At 43.3% G+C, this 21,962-nt stretch overlaps 1 protein-coding gene across 1 annotated transcript; it reads right to left on the reverse strand.

Annotated features, from left to right (window-relative positions):
* Positions 1-17,503: 17,503 nt before the first annotated feature.
* Positions 17,504-21,709, reverse strand: LOC134646669 (mucin-5AC-like). The gene is made up of 5 exons (XM_065469463.1): positions 21,636-21,709; positions 21,340-21,444; positions 20,102-20,541; positions 18,151-20,052; positions 17,504-18,003 (listed from the first exon to the last, which is right to left on the reverse strand). Exons 1-5 carry the CDS (start codon positions 21,707-21,709, stop codon positions 17,504-17,506), a joined length of 3,021 nt encoding a protein of 1,006 aa, XP_065325535.1.
* Positions 21,710-21,962: the final 253 nt, after the last annotated feature.

A 21,962-nucleotide genomic window follows, 5' to 3' on the forward strand; every position in this document is an offset into this window, starting at 1 on the left:
GATATACAGGAGGACTATAACAGCAATTCCTATTGCATACAACTGTTTTAGAAAATACCAACAACACTGTTAATTTATCACTTGCTGGTCTATAGACTTTACAGTGTGGATGGATGGAAAATCCATCTGGCTCCACTCTGGCTGAATTGGTGCTACAAACAACTCTGCGCTCGGCTTTCCTGGCTGTGTGTGGATTTATACTTACACATCCAAATTTTGACTCTATTTTTCTTCCTTTCAGCTGATTGGTCAATTTCATGTCAATCACCAATTAAACAATCCAATCAGAGAACATCTCCAGAAGTTGATTCTGTTCATCTGGACGTAGCGTTTTCAGTGGGAGAAAATGCTGAAAGCGCTACGTCCAGATGAACAGAATCAACTTTTGGAGATTTACTTACCTGGATGATTGAGCATGCATCAAGACAATCAGACAACAGATAGGTTTGGCTGTTGGAGGACTGCATTACGGAGCTTCAGGTCCTGGAAGAATAAATTCCCTTTTACATACCAGACCAGCATTTTTCTTCATTACCAAGAAGGAAAACAGTCTGTGCGTGTCAGAGTTCAGTGGTTTTTGTGTCACAGGGCTTATAATATGTGTATAAATCTGGCCAGGGACCATCACATCACACTGCTATCATATTTTTTCTGTTGCTATCATGTTTCTTTTCTGAGATGTTGTTACTTTTATGACAGATGTAACGAGAAATCTTCCAGAAAGTTAAATTTTTTATTCTAATCAAATATTTGATTCTGATAATAGATAAAGTTTTTTTTTACTTTTGTTCTGCTATGATAGTTTATACAAATTTTGGCCAATTCCTATTTATTTTAACCCTCAGCCCCCAAAAAGTCGCCAGCGACAGGTTTTTCCAAACCTGTCTCATCAAACCTGAGCTCTACCAGGGGCCCAACACGCCTGGACTTTTAGAAGAAAAGAGATGTCCAAAAATAAACCACAGGGTCAAATACTTGATTTTGTTCAGTGTTTTAGAGTTATTAATTTGAATTGACTAATTTAAATATTTTATTCATGTACATTTTGATTGCCTTCAGTAAAAATGGCAAAATTTCAATTTCTTTTTTTTTTCTGTTATTAATCCTTGATTACATTCATATAGTATACAGTAGAGGAAAAAACCTACCAGATGTGTAAAGTAGTAGTAATACTGAAAAAAGGGACAAAAGCACACACAGTCACAGCTGATTTTATGACACTTTTACAGCTAAAACAATATATAATTCCGGTTATCCTGCGTAACATTATTGGGGATAAAGGGTTAATGAACCGCAATTAATTTTTTTAGTTTAGCTTGTGTTTACTACCATATTTTTTTTATCACCACACAGTAAACATTAAGTAATATGTAAAGCGTCCATTTATCCTCCATTCCGGTCCATTATCTTAAGCTTAGGCTGCTGCCCCTCAACCCAATCCGGTACTAAGTAGAGAGGCCCAGACTTCACTCTCTCCAGGCACTTGGCCCAAGGCAGTCCCAGGCCAGCCGAAAAACATTGTCCCTCCAGCATGTCCTGGGTGTTCTGGGTCTCTTTCTGGTGGGACATGCCCAAAACACCTCACCAGGGAGGCATCCTAACCAGATGCCATTATCTAATCTGTCCTTTTTGTATGTTCCCCTCAGGTTGCCATGGTAGCAGATACAGGGGGAACAAGTGTAGACGATGCCACAAGAAGGATGATGAAATTCCTCATATGACCTGAGCTGGCTGTGGAGTACAACATGCTTGGCCGACATGGGAAAAAAAAGTTCAGAGATTTACGTCTTTTTAATGTTGTGTATGGTAAGTTAGTTTCACTTGAGACATTTGAACTTTAGAAAACTAAACTTTTTTAATAAAGTGTTTGAAAGTGTAACTGAGATTGGTTATCATGCAATTTATATATATTTTTTGAGGCAATAAAGTGAAATAAACATTGTTCTTTGCAAATCATCACCAAATTAAGTAAGCTAAGATTAACTTTACTTTGGCTTGCCCATTTTTCTTCTTCATTTGCAGAGGCACTGAAGAAGAATTATTTAACATCAAAAGTCAACTTGCAAGAAGCAGAGAAGGCTCTCTCCAAGTGGTTCACTGGAGCTAAAGACAGAGGAGGACTGAGGGCTGCAAGGGTACAAAATAGACTTACGGCTCTGTAAAAAAACAAAAAAAGAAACCCTGCTGATTCAAGATAAGCTTTTGAGTTTTCCATCTGACTTTTTCTCACTGTTGCAACAGTTCCGAATATCTAAGGAATTTTGATGTAGTTTGACATTTCTAGTTTTTTAAAAGTTTACGCACTTTGGAATACAGTTACGTAAAATCACAGTTGTTGGACAAAATAAATGTGAAAAATGTTGTTTTGTGTACCCTCGTGATTTTTGAAATGGTTTTATTTACAAACTAGTTTTTGTTTGTGGTCAGCTTTAATATATTTGTTGTCTTTGTGTCACAGAACCCGTATTAGCCATCTGAAAAATTGATTTTGTGACTGTTTTACTACATGGGGCCCACTCAGTGCCAGAAATTAGCCAATTCAAACTAGAAGTAAGATGCAACTACAGAACCCACTGATAATGCCATTCCGACTTTTTAGCTCATGTTTTCCTCATGTCCCACTAAGAACTTGAAAGATGGGGCCCGGGTGGGTTTCTGTGTACTTTGCCTAGTTGGGGCCCATTTAGTTCCCAGATTTTACCAATATAACACCGAGATGGGCTTTTAAAATGGGGCCATTATGGAACCCGCGGACAATCCCACTTAAAGCCCACTTTTTAGCCTATGAGGTAACCACATGGTACCCACAAAAAAACTTGAAAGGTGGGGCCCGGGTGGGTTTCTGTGTACTTTGCCTAGTTGGGGCCCATTTAGTTCCCAGATTTTACCAATATAACACCGAGATGGGCATTTAAAATGGGGCCATTATGGAACCCGCGGACAATCCCACTTAAAACCCACTTTTTAGCCTATGTGGTAACCACATGGTACCCACAAAAAAACTTGAAAGGTGGGGCCCGGGTGGGTTTCTGTGTACTTTGCCTAGTTGGGGCCCATTTAGTTCCCAGATTTTACCAATATAACACCGAGATGGGCATTTAAAATGGGGCCATTATGGAACCCGCGGACAATCCCACTTAAAACCCACTTTTTAGCCTATGTGGTAACCACATGGTACCCACAAAAAAACTTGAAAGGTGGGGCCCGGGTGGGTTTCTGTGTACTTTGCCCAGTTGGGGCCCATTTAGTTCCCAGATTTTACCAATATAACACCGAGATGGGCTTTTAAAATGGGGCCATTATGGAACCCGCGGACAATCCCACTTAAAGCCCACTTTTTAGCCTATGTGGTAACCACATGGTACCCACAAAAAACTTGAAAGGTGGGGCCCGGGTGGGTTTCTGTGTACTTTGCCCAGTTGGGGCCCATTTAGTTCCCAGATTTTACCAATATAACACCGAGATGGGCTTTTAAAATGGGGCCATTATGGAACCCGCGGACAATCCCACTTAAAGCCCACTTTTTAGCCTATGTGGTAACCACATGGTACCCACAAAAAAACTTGAAAGGTGGGGCCCGGGTGGGTTTCTGTGTACTTTGCCTAGTTGGGGCCCATTTAGTTCCCAGATTTTACCAATATAACACCGAGATGGGCATTTAAAATGGGGCCATTATGGAACCCGCGGACAATCCCACTTAAAACCCACTTTTTAGCCTATGTGGTAACCACATGGTACCCACAAAAAAACTTGAAAGGTGGGGCCCGGGTGGGTTTCTGTGTACTTTGCCTAGTTGGGGCCCATTTAGTTCCCAGATTTTACCAATATAACACCGAGATGGGCATTTAAAATGGGGCCATTATGGAACCCGCGGACAATCCCACTTAAAACCCACTTTTTAGCCTATGTGGTAACCACATGGTACCCACAAAAAAACTTGAAAGGTGGGGCCCGGGTGGGTTTCTGTGTACTTTGCCCAGTTGGGGCCCATTTAGTTCCCAGATTTTACCAATATAACACCGAGATGGGCTTATAAAATGGGGCCATTATGGAACCCGCGGACAATCCCACTTAAAACCCACTTTTTAGCCTTTGTGGTGCCCACATGGTACCCACAAAAAACTTGAAAGATGGGGCCCAGGTGGGTTTCCGTGTACTTTGCCCAGTTGGGGCCCATTTAGTTCCCAGATTTTACCAATATAACACCTATATGGGCATTTAATATGGGGCCATTACGGAACCCGCGGACAATCCTATATGGGGCCCATTTTTCAGCCCATTTCCAAACCATATGGGCCCCACATATAAATGTTGGCTGGGATTTTAATCGCTAGTTTAAAGGCTGTAGGTTGCAGCCATTGCTCTAACACTGTATAAATGTAACAGGGCTCAGTGCTGGTTCTAACAGTCTGAGCTGCTTCCAGCTTTATTTGTGAAGAGCACAGCAGCTTACAAAACACGTAGCTAGCTCGTACAGCTGCGACGTAATACTTTCATAAGCTAAGATGACCTTAAAATAACGGGGCTACGTGCGGTGATGCTAGCGTTAGCCACGTTAGCGCGTTACCTTCACAGGTGGTCAGACTGAGTAAACAGTACGGTGTACATTTTAGGACATCGTCGGGTCTCAGGAAAAAAGTTGTCAGGTCTCAGACGAAAAAATGTCAGGTCTCAGACGAAAAAATGTCAGGACTCAGACAAAAAAATGTCAGGTGTCAGACTCAGACGAAAAAATGTCAGGTGTCAGACTAAGAAGAAAAAATGTCAGGCCCCCCTACACTTTTTACGTAGCCCGGCTGCTCGAGCTTTTTTGCTGGTTTACCACGACTGATGACTCGTTTAATTAAGGTAAATACAACCATGTCACTGTTATAAAAAAAAGACACACAGCTCATCATCTTATAGTTCTAAAATCACTCTGTTGTTAATTCGTTAGCTAGATTAGCCGCTAGCATATGCACTGTGTTGGAGGCTTGTTGCTAGCTAGTTAGCGATGCTACACACCTGCTACTCTAATAGTCTGTATTATTGAAGGATTCAGCACTACTTATGTTTTTTTAATCCATTTTTAGACAGCGATGAGATCATCTGCACACTCTACAGAAGCCCAGAGTTACTGTTAATATCAAAAATATAATGCTGTCCTTTGAGATTTTAACATAAGACTGTGAGTGTCATGAAACTAAAACTGTTTAAATCTTCAGAGCCCTCTACAGCCTGGTAACATGGAAACTTTAAAAACAGCAGCAGAAGGTTTCAGTAGTGTAATTTGTTCTTTTCATTTAATAATAGTCAATATTATATCAACATCTACAGTCACCCTGGAGAGAAACTAGTGAGGGAGACCATCAGGACCAAGCTGGGTTTCCTGGGTCCAGAGGTTTGGAGAAACTTCTTCCCTTTCTTTCATCACAGCTGTCCTGTGCCAGAAGTTCTGTTGACCCACTCAAAAAGGCATCATTTAAGAAACACCAGGAAGACTGAAGCTCATTGCATTGACCAAGCAGGACTCCTGATCTTCACCAGCAGCTCCCTCACAGGGAAATCTTCAGCACTCCTCCGTAGGCCCACCCCAGGAGATGGATAAACCCAGCATTTCATGAACACTGTGATGGAGACCTTTGGTTTGTGTAATGTTATAAATACTCAGATACTCACCAGAGGCTCCAGGCTTTTACATAAAGATATTATATTTAGTCCTGTAGAAAGCCATATATTTAAAAATATATGATCCTCTCTGGTTACTCTGGTATGAATAACTCTGAATCACTTTATGGTAAATAACACACTATCTGCAAAAAACTGTGAAAGAATTCCAGGTGACAAGTTTGTAGTTCAACATACAAGTGACGACCTTTGACCTTCATCAGGTTTTATTTAATTGTGTTAGAGAAAATCTCATATGCTCTTCATGCAGCTGAGTACATCAAGTGTTTAAAACGGAAGCTGTGCAGGTCTGAGATCAGCAGCTTTGTGAAACACCAAACTGAGGTCCTGTTAATGCTGATATATAGTGACACAGTTACATGAGTGATTAATCCTTTTGTTTTTTTGTCTTTAACTTTATCAATAAAGCTGTAGCTTTCACTACAGCACATGTGGTACTTTAACCTTTGCACTGTTTTCATCAGTTCTGAAAGAATCCCCCTCAAGCTGTATATATTGTAAAATCTTAAAACAACAATGTCATACTGCCATTATCCAGTGCAACACCAAAGAACCAACTGGAATAACCACTTACACTGCCAAATAGAAATATGATTAAATCTTATGAAACAGAACTGGAATGGGTGTTGTACAAGTAACGACGGTCAAGTCTAAATGCTTAACATTAAGTATTGTCCACTGCATATGTAATTACTACTAATGATAAATACTGTGTAGATAGATGGTACATTCAGGAACCCTGAGAATCCTTATTATCTTAGTTAGATGACTTTTTGGAGCAAACATACTTTTTTATGCCTTTCAAACTGTGTTATATTTTGCATTTTTATAGATTAAAAGAAATTAAAGAAAATCCTTTAAATAAATAAGAACAAGTTTGTGTTTTTGTGACTGGCGTCTAGTGATGAAGTCACTATATAAAATTAATTAATGAATTCTTTCTTTGCTAAGTTCGCATTCCTCATAAAGTTCTCATAATCTCATTCCTTGGCTTTTTATGGTTGACTGATTCATTTGACAAACAGTCCTCTGAAAATGGTAGGCTGAGTTATCTTTTGCATTTTTTAATAGATTAAAATGAAGAAATGAGAATAAACAGGTTGTCAACAGTGGTTTCACTACTGGGTTTTGTTGAAACCCAGTAGTGAAAAGGTAAACTAAATGAATATCTTATATAATAAGTGAGCTGAGGCTTCAGCCTACACGTTAATATGTTTATATCAATATTCAACTCTTTAACTTTAAATATTTAACTAATTTATTGAGCTCTTAACTGTTAGGGTTGAAATTTTTTGATTTTCTGCATTTACTACAAATGTGCCCATATGTGTTGGCACTCTTTCTTTGGTCAAAAGCTTCGTTCGGCGTGAGAATGACCTAGAGTGCAGAGGGTTGATTAACATCAACATTAGATTAACATTAGATCATCAAGGCTAGGCAGAGAGGTGTTTTCCTTTTCTGTCTCTTACAGAGGAGGGAGCAGATACCAGACGAGGTCACGGAGGTATGAGGATGATTCACAGCAGACAGCAAGACTGCCATGTCCGTGTGGGAGAAAGATAGCTACGACAATCTTTGTTTTTGTCTCACTATTTAATATTGTACAGCTCGCTTAAGGGTCATCCTTTTGTGAACCAGATGCTTTATTTCACATAGAGGTCCACAGCGCTGGGTAAACTTGTAATTTCAACTGCCAAAGCAAGTTAAATGTTTCTAAATGACAGATCTTCTCCTGAAATTCTTTCTGAAAAGTTTTGAATGCAACATAACCTGAAATTGATTATTACTGTTATTTCAATTATTGATGTAAATTTTTTATTGTTGATGTGCCACTTTCAAAAATCTATAAATAATGACAGGGGCTACAACCAGAAAAAACAATGGCTATTTTATCCAAAGTACAAATGATACCAAATAATGTAGTTTATAGAGATAGGTCAACGAGTTCCTCTGTTTATAAAACAGAGGGACCAATAATATGAGATACATCAGTCTAAAAAGTAACTATTCAGTTGTTAAAAGATTTTGTATTTTTAATCCCAAAATCAATATAACACTATCTGCCAAAAAAAGAGTGATCATTGTAGATGTCTATTTAATTAACTAATACTATATAAAAGTTTTCTTTAACACATGAATGTCATTTGTTCAACACTTCAAAATAAAACCTTGATTTACTCATATACACAGTTCAAACAGTGTGGTGTGGTATCGGTTTGATTTTATGTGTAAGATGAAAAAAAAAACATTAGATGTTCCTTGATGCAAGAACTAGCAATTATGACTTGGCAGTAACTGTCTGAATGGAATATAAAATAATGATGTTAATCACTCATTATTTTCTTGCGCCGCACCTGCTTCAGTTTTCCTGTACAACTGGTTTGTTGAGAAACTGGCAGCTTGTGATCAATGGTGAAAAACCTGCTGCAGGTGTGCCAGCTGCCTTACCTTGCAGGTCAGCAATACTTGAACAGTGAAGTAACTGTACTTTTACTCAGCTACTGTACTGAAGTGTCTTTAAGCTCAAACATTGATTTTCTGTATTACCAATCTATACATTTTGCTCTTAATATGATTGTTACACAGCTTAAACAGACAACAAATCATCTAAGCTATTACCATACAACTGATGCTGAAAATCTGTCACACAATGTTGTCACTCTCTGAATTCGCCACACCTGCTGTTGTTAAATTGATGCCATTGCCACCCTCTATTTATAACTTAATGATGGGGTGCTGCAAATTAAAAATATACCGCATGTTGTTTATCAAGTTTGATCATGTGTCACACACACCCGACTTACGTACAATAAGTTCTTTTTGTTCTATTATGGCCTTTCTGTGAAGTAGAAATAATGCAGGTTGTTTATGATGTACTTAATTAAGGGTTTGGACATTACAGTAACTCTTCAGCTATGTCACCTACACCCCACGGCCTAGTTATCTTTCAAATATATGCTTCTTTATTACTATTCCAAACAGAGTAAAGCATTCCTGCTTTACTCTGTTCTGTTTCCATGTTTTGGATGAAACATCTGAAACACTACTGTATGACAATTATGAACTATAAAAGGAACCATTTGGCTGCTGAGGATGAAACTGCAAGGGGAAACAACCTAAACTGTTTTTATCTCCAATTTGAAATGGACACTTACAAAGAATACCTTGATATTCACACACATTCACAGCTAGGGGGTGTTGTGGAAAATTTTAAATAAAAGTGCAACCACTAGGTGAGTGTGTCTTTTAAAGTGAGGTTTATTTAAAAAAAAAGAGAAATACTGCAGTGGAGAAAACATTCAGGTCAAACACCAAAATGGTTTTCTGAGGAAGGACAACGACCTGGACTCTTTTATAGCTTCCCAAACACTCTCAAACAAAGAACATTCCACAGCAGATCGTATGTCCCTATACCTCAGTCCAGCTCATCCTTCACCCCTTTACTACTCCAAGAAAGGTTACAACCACCCGTCACCTCCCTTGAGCAGGATGTCTGGATATCTTCAACTAAACAACAGGCCCTCTGTGAAAAGTGCAATAAACATGGGGCCCACTTGTGATAACATTCATGCATACTACTAAGTGAGAAAGTAATATTACTATTACTAATGTGGTATGGTTAACAGATGTGATAAATATATTTTGAAAAAAAATCTGCCAGTACAGGGGTATAACACAGATATAAAAATAAGTGCACCGCATATAGTGTACTTAAATGCACTTTCTCTTAAATCACTTGATAGTTTCCTTGGCTGTGTGTTTGCGATCATTTACTCCCTGGAATGCCCACCCCTGTTTTATCTTCATTAAGTATGCTTAAAGGTAACATTCACAAAGGTAGCATGGTTTGACTGTCACGGACCCGGTTCCGGGGACTTGGGGTCCGTGAACAGTGTGGACCTTTATTATTATTATTATCATTATTATTATTATTATTATTGGATGTATGTTTGCTGCACTGTGCTCTTGTGTTCCATGCTTGTGTGTGTACGTGTGTGTGTGTCTGCGGGTGTGGCTAGAGGATGAAGGACAGCCACCTGCAGGCCTGATGGGTGTGGCCCTGCCGGCTGCTGGTCACGCCTAGGTTCCCACACACCTGCTTCTGATCAGGCTCGTCGGGGGAGCTACTTAACAGAGTGATGGAGCTTCCTCCGGCGCAAGATCGTTGAGTTAGACTCCATGAGGATAGCGAAACACAGGACTGCAGGACGCACGGGGTGTGCGCAGGCACAGGAGCAGAGAGCACGGAATACCAGCACTTGGGAAGAGGACACGTCACGGGAGTCGAGGGAGCACTCTGGAGATTTATTGTGTGGTGTACATTTACCTCACTGTAAATAAACGCACTGCTCATTCCACTAAGTCCAGCGTTTGGGTCCTTTCTCCAACATCCCCACGGTCTGCCAGCCAGACCGTGACATTGGCACTTCATTTTACCCGTCAGAGTATGTTTCTAGCTCTTATTAACAATGGTAGGATGATTTGGCACTTAATTTTAGCCGTTAAAGTATGCTTCTAACTCATATTCACAAAGGTAGGATGGTTTGCCACTGAATTTTACCTGTGAAAATATGCTTCTAGCTCAGATTAACAAAGGTAGGACGATTTGCCACTAAATTTTAGCTGTTAGTATGCTTGTAGGTCACATTCACAAAGGTAGGATGGTTTGGCACTTAATTTTACCCGTCAGAGTATTTTTCTGGCTAATATTCACAAAGGCAGTACGGTTTGCCACTTAATTTCGTGTTGTGCGCATGCGCAGAAACAACGGGTAGGATGGCTTGTCAGGTAGGATGAATTCCCATCTTTGAAGTGAACGACGATGGGAGCTTCTTCTTTTTTTTGCTCACCCTCTCTCTCTCAGTTTTTTCTTTTTTTCTCTCTCTCTGTTTTTTCACGTCACGCCACACGTTAGCCTTGTGTTTGCTGAGCAGAGGGGGGAGGGGCGGTAGTTACACTCGCAGCAGCAGTAGCACACGAACAGAGCAGGAGGGAGAGAGAGAAAGAAAACCAGGGGCAACAACAAGAGACAACACTGACACATCAGAAAGGTATAGTAAAGAAAATGAGTGACACCAAGAAAAGAAGCAAAACCTCACCTGAGAACTGTCCACCCATCAGTGCAATGGGAAGATAAAACACAGTCAGTTGAGCGTGATATTAATGAAGGTGACAGTGTGCGTACTGCAACTGTTGCTGCTGCTGCTGCTGCTGCACACACACACACACACACACACACACATATATATATATATATATATATATATATATATATATATATATACATATATATATATATATATATATATATATATATAACACCCAGCACGCCCCTACGGGCGGTTTATCCTTCAAGCTCGGGTCCTCTACCAGAGGCCCGGGAGCTTGAGGGTCCTGCGCAGTATCTTAGCTGTTCCCAGGACTGCGCTCTTCTGGACAGAGATCTCCGATGTTGTTCCCGGGATCTGCTGGAGCCACTCGCCTAGCTTGGGAGTCACCGCACCTAGTGCTCCGATTACCACGGGGACCACCGTTACCTTCACCCTCCACATCCTCTCGAGCTCTTCTCTGAGCCCTTGGTATTTCTCCAGCTTCTCGTGTTCCTTCTTCCTGATATTGCTGTCATTCGGAACCACTACATCGATCACTACGGCCGTCTTCTCCTGTTTGTCTACCACCACTATGTCCGGTTGGTTAGCCACCACCATTTTGTCCGTCTGTATCTGGAAGTCCCACAGGATCTTAGCTCGGTCATTCTCCATCACCCTTGGGGGGATCTCCCATTTTGACCTCGGGACTTCCAGGTTATACTCGGCACAGATGTTCCTGTACACTATGCCGGCCACTTGGTTATGGCGTTCCATGTATGCCTTGCCTGCTAGCATCTTGCACCCTGCTGTTATGTGCTGGATTGTCTCAGGGGCATCTTTACACAGCCTGCACCTGGGGTCTTGCCTGGTGTGATAGACCCCAGCCTCTATGGATCTTGTACTCAGAGCTTGTTCTTGTGCTGCCATGATTAGTGCCTCTGTGCTGTCTTTCAGTCCAGCTTTGTCCAGCCACTGGTAGGATTTCTGGATATCAGCCACCTCCTCTATCTGCCGGTGGTACATACCGTGCAGGGGCCTGTCCTTCCATGATGGTTCCTCGTCTCCCTCCTCTTTCTTGGGTTTCTGCTGCCTGAGGTATTCACTGAGCACTCGGTCAGTTGGGGCCATCTTCCCAATGTATTCTTGGATGTTCATTGTCTCATCCAGGACTGTGGTGCTGACACTCACCAGTCCTCGGCCCCCTTCCTTCCGCTTAGCGTACAGCCTCAGGGTGCTGGACTTGGGGTGAAACCCTCCATGCATGGTAAGGAGCTTTCTTGTCTTTATGTCAGTGGCTTCTATCTCCTCCTTTGGCCAGCTTATTACCCCAGCAGGGTACCTGATCACGGGCAGGGCATAGGTGTTGATAGCCCGGATCTTGTTCTTACCATTCAGCTGACTCCTCAGGACTTGCCTGACCCTCTGCAGGTACTTGGTGGTTGCAGCTTTTCTAGCGGCCTCTTCATGGTTCCCATTCGCCTGCGGGATCCCCAGGTACTTGTAACTGTCCTCTATGTCTGCAATGTTGCCTTCTGGTAGCTCGATCCCCTCAGTTCTGACTACCTTCCCTCTCTTTGTTACCATCCGACTACACTTCTCCAGCCCGAATGACATCCCGATGTCATTGCTGTATAGCCTGGTAGTGTGGATCAGTGAATCGATGTCTCGTTCACTCTTGGCATACAGCTTGATGTCATCCATGTACAGGAGGTGGCTGACAACCGCTCCATTTTGTAGTCGGTATCCGTAGCCAGTCTTGTTAATGATCTCACTGAGGGGGTTCAGGCCTATGCAGAACAGCAGTGGGGACAGAGCATCTCCTTGGTAGATCCCGCACTTGATGGTGACTTGTGCTATGGGCTTGGAGTTGGCCTCTAGTGTTGTATGCCACATCCCCATTGAGTTCCTGATGAAGGCTCTTAGGGTCCTGTTGATCTTGTACAATTCTAGGCATTCCAGTATCCAGCTGTGGGGCATTGAGTCATAGGCCTTCTTGTAATCAATCCAGGCTGTGCACAGGTTGGTCAGTCTGGTCTTGCAGTCTCGGCTGACTGTTCTGTCTACCAGTAGCTGGTGTTTTGCGCCTCTGGTATTCTTGCCAATCCCTTTCTGTGCCCCGCTCATGTATTGACCCATGTGCCTGTTCATCTTAGCTGATATGATGCCTGACAGGAGCTTCCATGTAGTACTGAGGCAGGTTATTGGTCGGTAGTTGGATGGGACCGGTCCCTTCTTGGGGTCCTTGGGGATCAGGACCGTCCGACCTTCGGTTAGCCATTCCGGGTGTCTCTCGTTAACTAGCAGCTGGTTCATTTGTGCTGCCAGACGCTCGTGGAGTGCAGTCAGCTTTTTCAGCCAGTAGGCGTGAACCATGTTGGGGCCTGGTGCTGTCCAACTCTTCATACTGGAGACCCTTTCTTGGATATCTGCCACTGTGATGGTTACTGGACCTGTTCAGGGAGGTCGCTATGATCTGCCCTCAGATCCACTAGCCACTGAGCATTGCCGTTATGGGTTGCGTCCTTCTCCCATATGCTCTTCCAGTATTGCTCCGTCTCCAGCCTTGGTGGTGCTGTTCTGTTATTGTTCCCTTGCCACTGAGAGTACACCTTTGCTGGTTCTGTAAAGAACAGCTGGTTTATTCTCCTGCCTTCTATCTCTCTGGTGTACCTCCTCAAGCGGCTGGCCAAGGCTGTGAGTCTTTGCTTGGCAGTTTCCAAGGCCTCAGGTATGGACAGCTTGCTGTATTTCTTATGCACCTTCTTTGTCGCGCCTTTCTGCAACTCCGTTAGTTGGCTAACCTCCCTTCGTGCAACTTTGATCTTGCCCTCTAGCCTCCTTCTCCATGGAGGGTACTGCCCCTTGTGGCTGTTCAACTTGTAGCCAAGCATCTCACTGATCACTGCTGCCGTAGTGTAGATCAGCTTGTTAGTGTCGGTAACCGTGGTTGTAGGTATCGTCCGTAGTGCTGCATTAACATCATCTAGCAGACCTTCTGAGGGTACTTCACGTAATCTTGGTAACCGGCTACGGGGGATCCAGGTTTCAAGCTTGGCCATGATCCTATCTTTCAGTTCAGTTCCTCTCGCACTCAACGATCCTTCTCCTATCGCACTTGGGGCTATGTTCAGGGGCAATCTCGGGTGGGGGTGATGATATCTCCCCCCTGAACTGGCATCCTGACTCCTCCTTGCCGTAGCATTTATGTTGTACCTCGTCAATCTCTAGCTGTGATAGCAGTCCCTTCTTTCGAATGTTGGAACACTGAGCTACTAGTTGTTTCGCCGTTATTGTGGATGTTGGGTATCGAAGAATCCATAGGCCCCTCATCCTATTCATGTAACCCCTTCCGCCAGGGTTACTTGCGTAGTAGCATTCCAACAACGCCCTGTTTTCATCTCTTGCCCACCGATGCCTTCTTGTTATGTATATGTGTATATATATATATATATATATATATATATATATATATATATATATATATATATATACCACAACCACCTAAACCAACCCAGCGCTCTATTAGACAGTTTTTTGCAGAAGTCTGTGACCCCAGCAAGGAAAACACTCTCCCAAAAATCATCCCAGGTCTATATGACAGAGAACGTGCATCTTCTTTTTGTTTTTCATATTTTAATCTATATTTTACTGTGCTGTGGTTTGCAGTGTTTTGTGTTGTTTCACTCTAAATTTATTTAAAAATAAAAAATAAAAGCATATTTATATAATAAACATATATAACTAAAAAACCAAATTTTTTACATTAGTAACTTATTTTGTGCATAACTTTATATTGTCGTTGATAATACATTAATTAAAGCAACAAAACAACCTGAAGAGCCAGTTCTCTAAAAAGAGCCAGAATTCCCATCACTATTTGAGAGATCTGGCTGTATTGATAAAAAGTCCATGCACACTAGTTCAAGAGGTCTGGGGGTCTTAATGTTTATCGATGGAGCAGCCTCCTCTGGAGCCAACAGATACATCACTCAAAGGCTTTAACTTATTTTATATAGTTATGTACATTTTCACCCAATAAAATCTGGCCCTTGCCAAATCTACTGTTCGTTCAACTCCAAGGTAGCATGTATCATGATGAAGGCTTCTAAATACAGTGGCTCTTAGCTCCTCAAGGAGCATAAGCTGATATGAGATGTTAAGACCATCTTTCCACTTACCGACTCAACTCTTTGAGTAACAAGGAGTGTGTGTGTGTACAGCAACCGGTAAAATAAAGGCGATACTCCATGTTTGCATTTGTCCTTGGTTTGTTGTTCCACTTCCTAATTGGTGGATAGCCAGAGGTTAGTTTGTTAAGTGGTCGGACAATGATGGAGTATCCCTGAATAAACTTTCAGTAATATCTAGGGGACCCTAAAAAGGACTGAAACTCTTTAAGATTGGGGATCGGCCAGGTCTTTAGGGCCTCAACTTTGTCAGGGTCAGTCTCCACCCCTCTTGCAGAAACAATGTGACCAAGGTATTTTACCTATGTTTGAAAGAATATGCACTTCTCTGGTGCCAGTTTCAAGCCATATGACATCAGTTATTGCAGGACACACTCCAAGCATGGTTCATGTTCCTCCAGAGATGATGAGAAGACAATCAGGTCATCAATGAACACCGAACCTCTTTTAGATTCATATCACCCACACACTTCTCCATCATACTCTGGAAGGTCAAAGGCGCATTTGTAATCCCCTGGGGCATCCTGTTAAATTCCCAAGATCTGAGTGGGCAAACAAATGCTGTCTTACGCTTAATTGTCTGTTTCTTCCATCTTGAGATGAAGACATTGGGGTGTATGGGACGCGCTCTCTGTTTAAAGGGTGTCTGATCAGTTTGATATGGTGTTTGACTTTGTCAGCATGCCCAAAATCCAGGCCATTCTGAGAGAAGACATTTGGCATGTCGTTTAACATGTTTGTAATTCACTCCTTCCATTCAGTGGGTATCAGTAAATCTACAAAATCAAAGCTTAGTTCTGAGGAAGACTTGAAATTTAGAGCAATCTGGTTCTCTGACAGTTTGCTTTTTGTGTAGCACTTGTACTACAGCATTAACATCTGCCAATGTTTTGGGGAGTATGACAATGTCATGATTGGTTTCATTTCTTACTACGACAAGGAGAAGACATGGGCGTTTGCGTGGTAAAGTGACTGCAATTGCTGAAACCAGTAAGAGATTTGGTAGTGAAGAGCCCAACTGGATGTTCAAGGACAACATCTTTTTGTATGTTCACAGGATTTACATTGAGAGAGGCCTCCAGGACAACTGTCTGTCCTGCAGAAACAACTGTAGGCAACTTATCTACCAGTTTTGCGCAACCAAGACTACTAGATTTAAAGTTTCTTTGTCATATCTTGAGTATTTTTGAGAACCACTTGATACCAATTCAACAAAGGCTGAAATTTTGATCCTTCTACTTTAACATTTTTAATGACAGATTTCATGATTCAGCTCTGATGATTCAGTAAGGACATCTCCTGGTTTCATCTGCATGTTTCCCTCTCACCACATATCCAAACCGATATCATGACCAGCAGCTTTTACAGCTGTGGCTCCAACAAACATCAACTGATACTAGAAATTAATATTAAATAAATTCTAACAACAGCTGATCAAGCTTAAATGTGCTGCTGTTGTTTAGCGCAACATCCGTTGGGTTCCTCTTTCTGGCGCAAAGTGGGCGATAAACAAACAAGAGAGACGGCACTTGAGTCAGAAAAGCCGATCAGCTGATCATTGATCAATTTCATGATTGAAGTAGCAACAGGAGAGGAAGGGGGCGAGAATGAGAGAAGAAGAGGCAGCTGACAGGTAAAGACACAGAATAACTCCAGCTTTGTGTCTTTTTCCATTCTAGCTGAAGTACGGAACAAACTGTGTTCCTTTTCAGCTCAATACGTAATATTTTCTTTGAATACGGAACAATTCCATTTTTTAAGGGATGGTTGGCATCTCTAATAGCTAACCTTATGAATAAAATAAAGTTCACTATCAGTAACATCATAGCACCCACCCAGCTGTATAGAAACTCGATCATGCTAGCTAGTACGCAGTACGAGTTACTGTAACTGACTGTAAAAAGTCAGCACTATGAAAATAAACTACACCTAAACTTGGTTTATATCTGACCCAGGTAGACTGCAGTCATAACTTCTTACCTGAAGTTCAGTTCACCTGACACTCGGACCGGCGGCTGCCTTGGGTCTCTCCTCCTCCTGCCTCCCCTTTCCCTCATCCACCTGCTGGCCTCTGTGGAAGCTCCGCCATTGCCACTACCAAACTGAGTTATTTTTACACATCTGCCAGCATCTGGCCAATCCAATCCATCAAAAAAAAAAAGCACAAAGGGAAATAAATGAACATATAACTAAGAGAAATTGTGCTTCTTTATTTTATTTCCAAAGCATGCTTTGTTATTATTACAAGGAGTCATTCTTATCACCCACTAAGTATTAAATAAATGCCATGCATTTGGATACATATAAATGTATATATTATATCTGTAAAATAAATAATGTTCAATATTCTGGACAAAATTGACATAATTGTGCATCATGTAAACAAACAAAGAAGTCTTACATACTTGTCCCAAGTCAGATTCAACAAGACTCTATTGCCTCTTTTTATGGACTTCAGTTTAACAGTGATTTGTAAACACAAGATAAATCTCCAAAAAGTTATTGAGTCTTGTTAAAGCATCATATGTTCTTTTGTTTATTTTTGTTTTATTTGGGGCTTTAATGAAAGGTAAAGAGAAGGAGTCCAAGCAGCAGATGGATCATTCCCAGTCTGATAGAACAAGCGTCACTTTTGGTTGTAGAGGCAGTTGTAGTTGCGGCGGTGGTTGTGGTTGTAGTAGGGACGGTGGTTGTAGATGCGGCGGTGGTTGTAGTTGGGGCGGTGGTTGTGGTTGTAGTTGGGACAGTGGTTGTAGTTGCGGTGGTGGTTGTAGTTGAAGTTGGGACGGTGGCTGTAGTTGCGACGGTGATTGTGGTTGGGGCGGTGGTTGTAGCTGGGATGGTGGTTGTAGTTGTGGCGGTGGTTGTGGATGTAGTAGGGACAGTGGTTGTAGTTGCGGCAGTGGTTGTGGTTGTAGTTGGGGCGGTTGTTGGAATTGCGGCAGTGGTTGTAGTTGCGGCAGTGGTTGTGGTTGTAGTTGGGGCGGTGGTTGTAGTTGCGGCAGTGGTTGTAGTTGCGGCAGTGGTTGTGGTTGTAGTTGGGACGGTGGTTGTAGTTGCGGCGGCGTTTGTGGTTGTTGTTGGGACGGTGGTTGTAGTTGCGGCGGCGTTTGTAGTTGTAGTTGGGACGGTGGTTGTAGTTATGGCGGTGGTTGTAATTGGGACGGTGGTTGTAGTTGCGGCGGTTGTTGTGGTAGGGACAGTGGTTGTAGTTGCGGCGGTGGTTGTGGTTGTAGTTGGGACGGTGGTTGTAGTTGCGGCGGTGGTTGTAATTGCGGCAGTGGTTGTAGTTGCGGCGGTGGTTGTGGTTGTAGTTGGGACGGTGGTTGTAGTTGTGGCGGTGGTTGTAGTTGGGACGGTGGTTGTAGTTGCGGCGGTGGTTGTGGTAGGGACAGTGGTTGTAGTTGCGGCGGTGGTTGTGGTTGTAGTTGGGGCGGTGGTTGTAGTTGCGGCGGTGGTTGTACTTGCGGAGGTGGTTGTGGTCGTAGTTGGGACGGTGGTTGTAGTTGCCGCGGCGGTTGTAGTTGTGACGGTGGTTGTAGTTGGGATGGTAGTTGTGGTTGTAGTTGCAGCAGTGGTTGTAGTTGGGGTGGTGGTTGTAGTTGCGGCGGTGGTTGTGGTTGTAGTTGGGACGGTGGTTGTAGTTGTGGCGGTGGTTGTAGTTGGGACGGTGGTTGTAGTTGCGGCAGTGGTTGTGGTAGGGACGGTGGTTGTAGTTGCGGCGGTGGTTGTGGTTGTAGTTGGGACAGTGGTTGTAATTGCGGCGGTGGTTGTAGTTGCGGCGGTGGTTGTGGTTGTAGTTGGGGCGGTGGTTGTAGTTGCGGCGGTGGTTGTACTTGCGGAGGTGGTTGTGGTTGTAGTTGGGACGGTGGTTGTAGTTGCGGCGGCGGTTGTAGTTGTGACGGTGGTTGTAGTTGGGATGGTAGTTGTGGTTGTAGTTGCAGCGGTGGTTGTAGTTGGGGCGGTGGTTGTAGTTGCGGCGGTGGTTGTGGTTGTAGTTGGGACGGTGGTTGTAGTTGGGGTGGTGGTTGTAGTTGTGGCGCTGGTTGGGGTTGTAGTTGCGGCGGTGGTTGTGGATGTAGTTGCGACGGTGGTTGTAGTTGGGATGGTGGTTGTAGTTGCGGCTGTGGTTGTAGTTGGGACGGTGGTTGTAGTTGCGGCGGCGTTTGTAGTTGTAGTTGTGGCGGTGGTTGTAGTTGGGGCGGTGGTTGTAGTTGGGGCGGTGGTTGTAGTTGGGACGGTGGTTGTAGTTGTGGCGGCGTTTGTAGTTGTAGTTGCGGTGGTGGTTGTAGTTGGGGCGGTGGTTGTAGTTGGGATGGTGGTTGTAGTTGCGGCGGTGGTTGAGGTTGTAGTTGGGACGGTGGTTGTAATTGCAGCGGTGGTTGTAGTTGCGGCGGTGGTTGTGGTTGTAGTTGGGACAGTGGTTGTAGTTGGGACGGTGGTTGTAGTTGCGGAGGTGGTGGTGGTTGTAGTTGGGACGGTGGTTGTAGTTGCGGCAGTGGTTGTAGTTGCGGCGGTGGTTGTAGTTGCGGCGGTGGTTGTGGTTGTAGTTGGGACGGTGGTTGTAGTTGCGGCGGCGGTTGTAGTTGGGACGGTGGTTGTGGTTGTAGTTGCAGTGGTGGTTGTAGTTGGGGCGGTGGTTGTAGTTGCAGTGGTGGTTGTAGTTGGGGCAGTGGTTGTAGTTGTGGCGCTGGTTGGGGTTGTAGTTGCGGCGGTGGTTGTGGTTGTAGTTGCGACGGTGGTTGTAGTTGGGACGGTGGTTGTAGTTGTGGCGGTGGTTGTAGTTGCGGCTGTGGTTGTAGTTGGGACGGTGGTTGTAGTTGCGGCGGCGTTTGTAGTTGTGGCGGTGGTTGTAGTTGCGGCGGTGGTTGTAGTTGGGACGGTGGTTATAGTTGTGGCGGCGTTTGTAGTTGTAGTTGCGGCGGTGGTTGTAGTTGGGATGGTGGTTGTAGTTGCGGTGGTTGAGGTTGTAGTTGGGACGGTGGTTGTAATTGCGGCGGTGGTTGTAATTGCGGCAGTGGTTGTAGTTGCGGCGGTGGTTGTGGTTGTAGTTGGGACGGTGGTTGTAGTTGCGGCGGTGGTGGTGGTTGTAGTTGGAATGGTGGTTGTAGTTGGGACGGTGGTTGTAGTTGGGACGGTGGTTGTGGTTGTAGTTGCAGTGGTGGTTGTAGTTGGGGCGGTGGTTGTGGTTGTAGTTGGGACCGTGGCTGTAGTTGGGACGGTGGTTGTAGATGTGGCGGTGGTTGTTGTTGTAGTTGGGGCGGTGGTTGTAGTTGTAGCTGGGACGGTGGTTGTAGTTGTAGCAGGGACGGTGGTTGTGGTCGCGGTGGTGGTTGTTGTTGCGGCTGTGGTTGTAGTTGTAGCTGGGACGGTGGTTGTGGTCGCGGCGGTGGTTGTTGTTGCGGCTGTGGTTGTAGTTGTAGTTGGGGCAGTCGTTGTAGTTGGGGCAGTAGTCGTAGTTGGTGCTGCAGAACAGGCAACACCTGATACGGTACCAACGCTCTGCATGAAAGGTAGAGAACCCAGGCTTGAAGCAGCTGCACACAGGTTTGCAGATGCGCAGCCCTGAGCTGGATACGTGGTGGTGCCACTGTTGACTGCAGATCAAAAAGAAGGATTTCAGGATATGTTTTAAATTGGCTACTTTCAGGGAAGCTTAATATATTTCATGCAAAAAACAACTTAGCAGCCTTGCAAAAAGTTTATTTATTTGTCTGACTTCCAGGTTTGAAATTTTAAATCTTATCACAGTAACTTTCACACCCAAGAATAACATTCAGTATAAATTAGGGTAAAAGTTTCCGCTCTTTTGTATGTCAGATGTATCGCAAAAGAACTTGAAATCATCTTTGATAGAAAACCGATGACACAACTGATACAACATAAAGACTTACTGGTTGATTGGAAGCATTGGTTCTCCACTCCCTGACACTGTAATGTGGAGGAGCACTGACCGGTGGAAGGGTTACAAAAGTTGCATACTCCGCCATTATTTGACTGAGAAGCAGGATCTAAAACAGAAAAGAAAGCCATTTCATTTCAGAACAGAGACTCTTAGAACATCAGATTATTGTTTTTATTTCTTTGTATTATTCTTATGTCTTCAATGAGCAACGTAGTATTTAACTTACTTGCAAGAGTTTCTGAGTTGCAGTTATCTGTGTTGCAGCATTGAGCAGAAGCCAGAGCACTTTGAAAACCCAGGTTGACTGAAAATGTCTGAGAGGTTACAGCTGGACACAGGGAGGAAGCTGCACATCCCTTGTAGATTTGTGTGACCGGAGTTCCAGATGAAGTAGCTACAAATGCAAAGTGCAGCTTGTTAATGTTGATGGAACACAAATAGCTTCACAGTGGATGTAATTTAGTGAAAATTTGATATGAGAAAACATTACCTAGAATGGTAGCTGTAACACACATCGGTTCCGATGAGGAACATGTATTTGCTGTTGTGCCTGAACACGTCGAATCTGCGCAGGTGTGACACTGGAGGGCTCCAGCTGCAATCAGGAGAGAAACACAGAAATGATTATCACAATTTAAATATATAGCAAATATGAGATGTTTTGAAAGTTCATATTGGATTACAGCAGATTACAGTCGAGTCAATACTACTCACTCACTCAAAAATAATTACAGTTGGAGATAAAAAGATAAATGATTTAAAGCTTTAAATTAGACTCTCTTCTACCTGCAGGTAAAATGAGTGTCCTTACCTGTGGTGGAGAGTGCCCAGAGGAGAATCAGAGAAAACGGCAGCTTCATTGTGATGAACAGGTCAGTTCTGCAGATTACTGGAATCCCTGGACTGCGATACTAAAGCTGAGGAGCACCACTGCACCTTATATACTGAACAGGTGACCTCAGGTTTGGGTGTGTTTACATTTTTACAGCATGATCATTCATACATTCAACTCTTCTTTCGTCAAATCACTATGTCAGAGCACCTTACCACACCTGTTTTCTTCAATTCAACAACACGTATTCAGGCATCAAAACAAACAAAGTATTTATTTCT

This window comes from Pelmatolapia mariae, linkage group LG17 (assembly GCF_036321145.2).
Source record: "Pelmatolapia mariae isolate MD_Pm_ZW linkage group LG17, Pm_UMD_F_2, whole genome shotgun sequence".
In the NCBI taxonomy this organism is placed as follows: domain Eukaryota; kingdom Metazoa; phylum Chordata; class Actinopteri; order Cichliformes; family Cichlidae; genus Pelmatolapia; species Pelmatolapia mariae.

Bases quoted from the DNA above. Each gene is read 5' to 3' on its own strand.
- LOC134646669 (XM_065469463.1), bottom strand. From the start codon at position 21,709: ATGAAGCTGCCGTTTTCTCTGATTCTCCTCTGGGCACTCTCCACCACA. The intron at 21,445-21,635 runs GTAGAAGAGAGT...TCCTGATTGCAG, and splicing joins GACACTCATTTTACCTGCAG to CTGGAGCCCTCCAGTGTCAC. The intron at 18,004-18,150 runs CCACTGTCCCTA...CAAACGCCGCCG, and splicing joins AACCACCGCCGCAACTACAA to CAACTACAACCACCGTCCCA.